Source organism: Mchenga conophoros, linkage group LG1 (genome assembly GCF_057382185.1).
Source record: "Mchenga conophoros isolate Kocher_MC1m ecotype Shallow Benthic linkage group LG1, M_conophoros_male_GT1.1, whole genome shotgun sequence".
In the NCBI taxonomy this organism is placed as follows: domain Eukaryota; kingdom Metazoa; phylum Chordata; class Actinopteri; order Cichliformes; family Cichlidae; genus Mchenga; species Mchenga conophoros.
In genome coordinates this window covers 29,602,981-29,613,678 of record NC_140526.1, presented here as the reverse complement: position 1 = coordinate 29,613,678, position 10,698 = coordinate 29,602,981, and the positions used below count along the sequence as shown (strand labels likewise).

The window sequence follows — 10,698 nt, the reverse complement described above, 5'->3', positions numbered from 1 at the left end:
AGGTTTCTTTTTTTGTGGCTTTTTCATACAATAAGGCCATAATATTAAATGTGTGTTATTGTAAGAAGAACATACATCGATCAGCCGCAACATTAAACCAGTAGGCAATAGTGAAAAACATTGATCACTCATTCCACTGCAAGCCTTGGGTCCTGGTATTCATGCGGTTGACACTACAATATGTACTGTGCCACCCACCTAAACATTGTTGTAGCCCAAGCACAACCCACTCGAGGCTACGATACTCTTCGATGGTAGTGGCCTCCCCAGCAGGTTAATGCACCCCGCCATATTGCAAAAACTTCCCAGGAATTGCTCGAGGAACCCCGAAAAAACAGAGCCAGCCTCCAAATTCTCAATCCGATTGAGCATCAGTCTGATGCTAACAAACGAGCCCGATCCACAAAGGCCTACCCCGAACCCGCAAAGCCCAAAGGATCCAATGCCGGGTGCCAGACACCACAGGACACGCCAAGGGGTCCCATGTCCATGCCCCGACAGGTCAGAGCTGTTGGGCGGCACAAAGGGAACCTACAGAATATTAGGCAGGTGTTTTTAATGTTGTGGCTGATTACTGTACAGCTTCAGCTCTCGAGGTACACTGACAGGAGGGCCAGCTTAAATTTTGGAAACAGATTTTAAATTAAAATTTTTATTTTTATTTTTAAAAAGAAAAAAGAAAAACTGCAAAGCCAATTTGACAGACGGCCAGTCTCGACACACACCCATCCCCTGCTGTCCACACTGAAACTTTAATAGACCCGGCCTGTCAAGTCTGCCAAGAGATGCTGTCTGCATTTAAAAACACAGAATCTGACAAGAACACAGAGTGCAGACACCCGCATGCACTAAATAGACATATACATCATAATCTATTTGTAAATATTGTACTTTCAATACATTTATCTGGTTACTAGTTACTTTAAAAAGTAAGGTTTTATTGTTTTTTAAAATCAAACTATTAACTGATTGAAAGACAAATGACTAATTGACACTAGTCATTAGCTGGTAGGACTTCTACTCCTGTACTTCAGCAAAGAGCCATTGATAATGCCCAACATTATCAATGGTCCTGTAGACATTCAGAGTAAACTGTGGTAGGTGAATGAAGGGATCAGACAGGTCCTCAAACAGGTTTTTAAATGTGTCTCATTTCTTACATTTTGGGAGAAAAAAATTTTTTTTTTTTAAGTGGCAACTTTACCAAATTGGTGCAATCCATCAATAATTATGGTAAAAGGAAGAGCAGAAAGGGTAACCAGCTGACTGGAGCCGCTTTGCAGACTCATGGATAAACATGTGATTATATTATGCAAGCGCTATTCATTTTGTAGAATTATTCTGAGCTTCATTTATATTTAGAAATGTGAGCACATCAGTGTTAGTATTACAAAGCCGGTTTGACAAAACAATGCATGTAATTAAGAAATGAGACCACAGCAACCCACCTCAGCGCGCTGTACCCCTGACAAACGCTGACGCAGCACAGCACTCGCTCCTGGTTAGCCTTGTTCTCCCCCAGGAACTTACAAACGATGTTTCCACCCAGACTGAAGCCCACAACAATGAGCTGAGTGTTAGGGTATGCCCGCTTAATGTAGCCAACCATGGATGCAAATTCCCATGTGCATCCTGTAAAATGAAACAGTATAGTGCTATAATCAAAACACAGAAACATACTTTATTCTACTCGGCACTTCTGGCTGAAGATTTCTTTAATTCAGGGTATCAGATTTGAGTGTCTAAGATCTTTTAAACAGCACAGGTCTCATCATGCCCATAAAAAAGCCTTACATTCTTCTTTTTCCATAATTTACCGTTTACCCTGAAATAATGCTGTACAAGCAGGGCAAAAAAAAAAAAAAAAAAGGATAAGCTGTTCGTAAGTGCACACTTTCACCAGAAATGCTTTAAACTAATACCTTCACTGTGCTCACCCCTTTTAATGGATTTTGGAGAGGATAGGTTAAGCCTAAACCACAACAGACAATTGGATGAGAGCAGCAGGCTGAGCCAAAAGCGATGACACAGCATTACTGACAGGACTGAATTCTTTTTATCATTGCAAATAATGGTTTTCATTCTTAGATAGACCTCTGATGAAAAACTGACTGGTGTTTAACAGGGGTTCAGAAATTATTAGGGGTGGGGGGATGAGTCATCACTAGACTAGCTCTGCATGATTCACAGTCCTCTACTACGGCCTTTAGGCAGCCCATTTCATTTTTTCAAGCCCCTTTCCTCACTTTCTTCTCATTAGCTGCCCCTCACTGTCATCCACAAACAGATGCAGGCCTTATGAGCCTTGTTTGCTTACACCATATGTAATCAGTGCCAAACTGATACCACCTAAGCAGCATACAAGTAGAAAACTTTTGGTCCACAGACATAAATTGTATATAACATTTGAAACTGAACATTTACAATATAAACATTCAACAATGACAAAAATTATATGAAACACATTTTTTCAAAAGCCAAATAGGTACTATTTTGAGTTGGCTCACTGGTCTTACCATAAGTGAACATGCGTGGAGAGGTAAGCTCGATGTTGGGAAGAGCTCCGAGGTGATTCAGCACAGCACAACGATAACCATCCTTCTGTGCATAATCCACAAAGGTCCGGATGTAGTGCTTCTCACTATGGTTACCGATACCGGGGCATATCACCATGGTGATGTCATCTGGTTGAACAGGCAGATGGAGCAGGGCAATATTTGCAAGTGAGAAAAATGTAAGCAAAGATAAAGAAAGGAGAGTGTTACTCTCCTAAACAGCAGATCATCATAACAAAAGGAGCAAGGCAAAGCCCGGCAGCCAATCCAAGATAAAGGATAAGGCTGTCAATTATAGCTTTTCCAAACACAGTGGAAATAGCAACACTACTTTTGTCGGGAGTAAAATGTCATGTGAGGCTCAAGCTTTTTGAGAGGACTAATAGATCCAAGTTAATTTGATTGGATAAGCTCAAGCCTTCAGAGAAACATATGCATCTTTTAAAGGGTCCCCCCACAACTGAATTACACACATCTTATGCGTGATTTAAAAGAACAATAATGCAGCAAAGTCTCTTTAGTAGCTGACTTGCAAGGCCTGGCACAAATAACCAAAGTTGGACATGACACCACTGACAACGAATTTCTTTATTCTCCAAACATCAAACTTGTTTTATTTAGCCATATGTTCTATATAAAAACTCCCAGGGGCCAAAGTTTCTTGTGATACCCTCTAACTATTCTTGACCCTCGAATCGAATAATGAAGAAATTTATCAGGAACAACAAAATGGGAGAAACCTCAAGAAGATCAGCAGAGAAGGGATCCCTCGTCCAGGACTAACAAACACTCATTAGGTGTGGCATGAACGGACTAGACAGAAGTAGCAGTAGTAGAATTACAATGTAAAGCAACAGAATTACAGTATGAAACTAAGAACTACAATATATTAGATTTTAATGTTTGTCATGACAGTAAAGATCCAACTACGCAATGTACAGGGGCAAGAAAAAGTGTTCACCCTTGTAAAGCATCACGTAAAAATTCACACAGTAGAGCTGGACAAAATATCAGAACCCAAGGTCGATTACTTCAACAAAACTTGCATTCAACAAATGAAACCTCACTGAAGATTTGAGTTAGCCCACACCTCCAATGCTGTGAAATGATCTTAGGAGAGCTGTCCACCCCTGGCATCCCAAGAATGGCTGAGCTCAGGCAGTGCTGTATATTGTGCTCATCCATAGCTGTGATGAATGTGCTTTCTTTTGCCCCTGTTCTATACAACTGCATAAAAATGTTGGTTAATAAGAAGTAGGGCTGCCACGATTTGTCGACTAGTCACGATTACGTCGACTATCAAAATCGTCGACGACTGATTTAATAGTCGACGTGTCGTTTGAAGCTTTGTAAGATCGCAAAAGACGCAGGAATAATAGCAGGATTTAAGAGTGTAATAACGGACTGAAACAGAAGATGGCAGCACAGCATGTACAAGGATGCCAGCTGCCGTTAAACCCCGAAGAAGAAGAAGAAGCAGCTGTGTCCCAGAATTCATAGCGCGGCCCAGCTTAGTTTCCAACAATGGCGGTAGCTAGTTAGTTTTAATATTACTCTTATTATTCTTTCTGGGTCACAAAATAAACGTTTAACATATTTTCAGGCGAGAATGTAGCTGTGTAAACCTCAAATATCGGCTCAGTTTATCAGGACACCACATATTTTCAAAAGCGCTCCGACGTTTTCGGAGACGTCTGTTACCCACTAGCTTGATAGCTAGCCGGGGGCTAGGTCACTAGCGCCGTGAGAACACCGGACTCCCGGCAAATTGTTTTCAAACCCACCGCCATCTTTCGCGACTCAGGTTAAATATATATGAGTCACTTAGATAAATTAAAAATGTTGTTGTTTGGCTTTTTTTTTTTTTTGGTATTTTATTTGTTCCTGAGTAAATCGATTTGGCTGAGATTAAAGTTATAGTTTTTACACAGCTGAATAAACGTCAAGCAGACAGCTGATTATCAGAAGTGTGAGATGCTGGAGAATATACTCCGGTGTCCTGTTATATTTTAGATAGCAAGGAGTTTATTAAACTTTACCGAAACAATCTGCAAATTTCATTAAAATTGAATAAACTATCATCTTGTCTTTATTTTTAGTTAGCACCTTAAAAGCTTAAAGCTGTAAGCTAATGATAGTTATATAAGAGCAGATGCTGCTGGTGCAATAAGCTGTAGTTTTACGTCCAGTGGATGATGATCTTATTAGTCGACTAATCGCATAAATAATCGGTGACTAGTCGACTATCAAAATAATCGTTTGTGGCAGCCCTAATAAGAAGCAGATCCTGATCAAATGCATCACCTCCTGTCCGATGATCCCCCAGCGGCTCGAAGAGGTCGAAGGTCGCAGTCGCCCCATCCTGCATGGGCAAATATTTTCTGATTCCACTAGGGTGAGGCGAGCTCACCCGACCAAGTTTACCATACAGTGCCGTCTGGAGGTGACCACTCTTACCCCACAGTAATGGAGGAATGTACCTGGAAAACACAAAATTGCATTCCTTTGTTAAATTTGGTCTCGAAATATGAGCCCTCAGCCTAATGGACAGTACAAGGGCAGGGCAAATGCTCAGACACAAGATCAACACAGTGTTATCTGAAGCACATGCCTTTTGCATTTCTGGTTTATGACAGAGTTTCAAGCACAGAGTTTGCACACAAAGTCACATCTCTTTTCAAGACATTTAAAGATTGCTACGTGGACCCAACAGACCGCAACGTTTCACTAGTGTGTAGCTATGTTTTGTAAAGTTATTCGCAGAACCAGCGCTTGTATTCCAGTGACACTTCTGTAGGAGTTAACTGTAGGAGTTGAGTCTTTAGCTTATGTAACATTCCTTTGAGACACCGGGCATTATCATGAATCACTATCACATTTCCACACCGAGAGCAAAATAGTGTGAACTAACACAGAGAAACGTCTTCAACTTGCCACTGCAACTATTTCATCACATATTATAGGTAAAATATTAGGTTTAAAATCACGACAGTGGCGACAGGAACAGATAAAACACCGTGCTTTTCATATAATGCTTCTGCCGTTTAAATGGGATTGGCTGACATAAAAGTATTATTCAATATGGAAGATTTTGAAGTGACTCAGGAAGATATTTAGGAACATTTGAGTTAAAGACAGGCTAGATCTCCAAACGCAGCGTTTCGACAGTGATAACTATATTGGTTGAGTGCTTGTTAATAACACTTTAGTGAGCATTCAAGGCACTCTCTCACTTCTTCAGCTATATAAAAGGCTGTGTGGAATAGTTTCGTGACAAAACTCGGTAGCGAGCTATATCGGATAAACAAGACCAGCATAACTCTGAAGCACAGCTGCAGTGTGGACACTAGCTGTGTGTACAGCACAGCCCAAAACACGACGACAGTCAGCGACTGCCGAGAGTCGAGGCTTCAGTTACATCAACAGTTGCACAAGCTCTTTAACCTTATGTTTCCTCAACTCTTACAGTGGCTCTAACAATTACTTAATTAACAAATACAGTCTTACATAAGAGAATTATCTACCACAAAACCGACTATTGCCATTTAGTGATAATGTGATCGCCTCCAGGGTGCACTGTAGTTAAAGTTTTACCAAATCGTTCTAGAAGGTACTCTGCTGGCTTAATCCATGGCTACAGGAAGAGGATGACCTCACTGTTATAATGTGGACAGGAAGCGCGACACCAGAGTAGCTGAGTTCATCAAGACAATAAAAAATAAAAATAATGCTGTTATCAGTTTTCCTTTGCTTTTAACTGATAAAGTTTGAGAAATCCTTTTTAATAATTCTATATCAAATGTAACAGGCTCCAATCTCTCTTTGAATTGGGATAACTAGTGTAACCTTCTTGGGGTATGTACAGTGACTGTGCTATTGTCGTTTGTAGCTATTAGATAACAGAAAAAAGGAACTGGATATGTCTGTGTGGCTTGATAAAACAAAGACCCGAAGTCCTGGTCAAAGTCCAAAATGACTCATGTCATTTATGGTAATTGTATTAATCTGCATGCTATCAGTCTTTACGTTCATTGGGCTTTTTTTTCTTTTCTATACACCACATACTGTCAGATGCTAGCGACACACACACATTCACACACACGTATAATACTGGCCAATAGGAAAACAAGCTCTACAATGTTTTGCAATATCATGGACAATCACCTGAAGCAAATCAGACTGCGACTTCTGCCAAATAATGAAATAATAAATAGCACGCTCTGTCATTTTGCATGTTATCCTAAACCCTATTCAACTGTCTCCAAACACAGCCAAACAAAAAGGCTGTTCACCTCACATCACCCCTCTTATACTTTCCACTGTGCGATCGATTTATTATGCAACAACACAGGATGTCACGAGTTACAAACGTGACTTCACAAAAATGAAGATAAAAACATCTCTGCTAAACTACACACTGGGACAGACATCTTCCTATTCTAAGCATAGAGCATACGGCTGTTCAGGAGGGAATAATAACAAACTAGACACAGATGTAAGCATCAGTGCGGCCTTATGATTCAATGACCCTGCAGCTGAAAGGCAAAGGGCTCAGTAACCATCCGTTATGTAAGCTGACACTCGAGGGTGCTTCGAGAGATTCGCCCTACAAAGCTGAAAGTTCCTGTCGAGTGTCAAAGCAAGAGGTGGAGAGATGCTCACTAAGGAAACACAACTGAGTATACAATTCCCACTCAAGGGAGTGTGTTTCCAGCAAAATTACAGGAAGTTTGAGGCATAACCTGGTTTAAAGCTCACAGCAAAGCCTTGTTCTGTTATGGTCCAAGAACGACTGCTTTGCGTCAGTTATTATGAGCTCAGATGAAACATTCAAATTATAGCAGTCATCATAGTTACCCTGAATGTGAGACCAGCATCATCATGAATGCAAATCCTCTTACCCTGCAGTGAATGAGCCTTTATTTATAATGCAAGTGCAACAAACTCCGTGCACCTTTGAGATAACCCCAAAAATACAGACTCATGTTTAATTCATGCAAGAGCCAACAGGAAGGCTGTGGTACAGACGTGTGGCACACTTAGGAGCACTGACGATAGCTGGGACCGCCGCCAGACAAACCGCTACCTTCACTGCTGCTGCACCGTTGCCGTGGCAACCTCCAAAGAGACATGCACAGAGAGAAAGGAAAGCAACTCACTCTTTGGTCAACTGAGAGCAGGACTTGAGGAGGAAGCGGTTGACAGCAGTGTCCTGGTAGATGAGGTCCGGGGGTGCTGTGGGGCTCTTGAGGTTCAAGCAGCGGACAATGATGTAAAGCACCGTGGCCACCGCCGCCAGCTTCATGCCATCAAACATTGCTGGCATCTCGGGAGAGATGGTGTGCACGTCGGATTCGTGGGCGCTCATGATTATTCTAGAAAACAAAAGCAGCCAATAAATGCAGAACTCCATTTTTAAACTGAATTTTAATATAAAAAGACATCACTTGTACAAGTCAATGTTTTTTTCCCCAGTTCTAGGGATTAACAATGGACTTTAAAGAAATAAATTAATTAAATATTCCCGAGGTGTCCTGCAGCAACACATCTGTGGGAATATAAACTCAAAGGAACTCAGATAAAGCAGAGTCAGATAAGACAAACCTGGTTATTTAATACACTCCCTGTAATTACATTACAGCTTAAACTGTGCCAATAGGAAGCCTTGCTGCATAGAAGATAGAGGTGCTGACAATGCTTTAAATAAATCATTACATATAGCAGACACGGTGAATCCTGACTAGCATTTCTCCCAATGTAATGTGCCAGCACAAATTTACATTTTAACAGATTTATTAAATGTATTAATGTTCACAGCTAATAAAGTCTCCACAGGTGTGAAATTATAGGTAAACAAACAGAAACTATAAAGGGCACAGAAGAGGCTCAATGCCTTCTATTGCAAAGAAAAAAGGAAGTTCTGATCACTGATGTGCAACGCAAATGTTTGTGTGATGTTACCAGGCAGCCACATCAAACTGACATAAACAGAAACAGTCATAACTGAAAGCTAAAATAAACTAATATACTTACATTTTATGTTCAAGTTTGCCTCCAATGAAAATTCGTTTCAAAAGGTCCAAAGAAATGTGAAGTCACAGTGATGTGGTCCTGAAAAGCACATAAAGCAAAACACACACAAAGACCTTCACTGTACAGTATCAGAAAGTTATCTTTTTTCCTTAAACAGAAGTTTCATCTAAAATTAAGTAAGAATAATGACACCACTTAATTTGCATGGTAAGTAACTGCTGAACGATTACACATCCTCTTTTTTTAAGTTTCATGAATCTAAATATTTTAGTTTTGACTGGTGTCCTAAGCTCTTTCAGACACCTGTCGGCTGTACTTATTTTCTAGCATGTTCCTGTTGCCATAACCAAGACTGTCAATATCAGACAGGAAGTTATAACGCTGCCTCCAGAAAACCTAAATGTAACACTTACGAAAAGTCGGCCTCAGACTTATTAGACCTTATTAAAAAGTAAGGCAATTAAACAGCCATCACGTGTAAACAAACTTAACACCAAAAGGCGTGTAAAAATAGCTTCAAAAATAACCCCACTAATACCCGTGTCTTTCACTGGAAACCAATCCAAAGAGTATATCTGACACATTAATACAACTAATGCCAAGAACAGCTTTAATTTTACTCTCTGGTCTTTGTCACGACTCACAACAATCCTGAGACGCACCTTAACAGCCACAAGGGCACACAGATTCCATCAAGTAGCTAACCCAGTGAGAAACGTGGGCTTTTCTGGACGATAAAAGCTTTCTAAGAGCAGGCCAACGGTCCTCCTCCCATACTCTCGATCCTGAAAATGAAAACCGTGTCGCCTTTTGGACGAATTAGCTACCCACCCACCAGAATTTGCCGCAGTAGCTCCACATTAAGACCCCGCTTCGCCTTGCCCCTTCCCTAGCCGTAGTTTGATATCGTTTTAGTCCTTAAAAAAAGCAGCGGAGCATACATGTTTTTAACGGCCTTCATTTCTACCGCTAATAATCGATTTAATGTTGCAGCATCACTTGAGGACCAAACCGGACATAGCAACAGTCGCATCTCCAGCGTACTTACCTCAGCAGGAAAACTGTGGGTCAGTTGCTTGCTTCTTAAAAGCGGCAGGCCTTATTTATGTTCGCAGGTTTTCTTTTGTTTAACGTGTCTATAAAAGCATGACAGCCTGATGTCCAGCTCGCCCTCACAGAGCCGAAGATAGCTGAAGTAGCGACTGCAGCGATGGGATCCCACTTCCTAGAAGAATCTGTCATTTGCATAACGAAGCCCCCATTGGATAAAATTGCGATGACGTTTTAAGGCCAATAACTTTCCACGCCCCTTCAGCGGTGTCATTTTCCACATTACACTACTGGTGGTTTATATATGTCCTACATATTAGCCTAAATACGCGTTCGGACATCTCTATCAATATTTGACCTCTTTATATGATTTTCTGAGGAGATACATCTCTGCTAAGAGTATCTGACACACAGCCAATACCGTCCCTCCCGAACGTGATAAAAACGTGAACTGAAACCGTTATATAAAGTTTCTTCTGCGCATGTCTCGGTCTATTAGCAACATTAGCATTTAGCTGTTGTTGACAGCTAAATGATGTCAGCGGATAACTTTGGGTTACTCGTTCTCTAGTTCTACCAGTATTAGCAACGTGAATATTTATTTTCAGGAAATTTGTTATTCTATAATTTAACTACTTAATTCCCATTTATTCTGTGATGGTTATTACAGCATCCCCTCAGCTGTCACGCCCACCTTTGCACCTTTTTGTATCGTGAAGCTTTAAGCATTCGACAAGCTGTAGCCTATATAACGTAAGCGTAAAATTCACAACAACACATTAGGCTGAAATACAACTATACACATTACATTTAATTGTATTTCAGGTAAACACGGGGGATGATAGACCTAAATGACCAGGCTTCTATTTACAGGTCAAGCCCTCGTCATAGATACGCTGAAGGTCAGTGTGACAGGACAACATAACATTCCCTGTCAAAGAGCCTATGAAAAAGATAATTATCAGGAGGACATGTTAGGTGATTGGAAGATCTAGAATGGTCATTTTTTGCTTGCCAATTAAACACAGCCAGTCTACAACTTTTAATAGCTTTAATTTAT

General features: G+C 40.7%; 1 protein-coding gene across 2 annotated transcripts in view; it reads right to left on the bottom strand.

Annotated features, from left to right (window-relative positions):
* The window catches only part of LOC146583589 (monoacylglycerol lipase ABHD2), an 18,426-nt gene extending 8,401 nt beyond the window's left edge, over nt 1-10,025 (bottom strand). The window contains exons 1-6 of one of the 2 annotated variants that reach the window (XM_085274085.1): nt 9,637-10,025; nt 8,589-8,666; nt 7,715-7,930; nt 4,860-5,035; nt 2,517-2,684; nt 1,449-1,632 (exon numbers count right to left, since the gene is read on the bottom strand). In XM_085274085.1, coding sequence (XP_085130211.1) covers nt 1,449-1,632; nt 2,517-2,684; nt 4,860-5,035; nt 7,715-7,923 — 737 coding nt within the window. In that variant the 5' untranslated portion in view covers nt 7,924-7,930; nt 8,589-8,666; nt 9,637-10,025. Of the gene's footprint in view, nt 1-1,448; nt 1,633-2,516; nt 2,685-4,859; nt 5,036-7,714; nt 7,931-8,588; nt 8,667-9,250; nt 9,408-9,636 lie in introns of those variants that run through there. The other variant, XM_085274093.1, reaches the window with a different exon arrangement.
* Nucleotides 10,026-10,698: the final 673 nt, after the last annotated feature.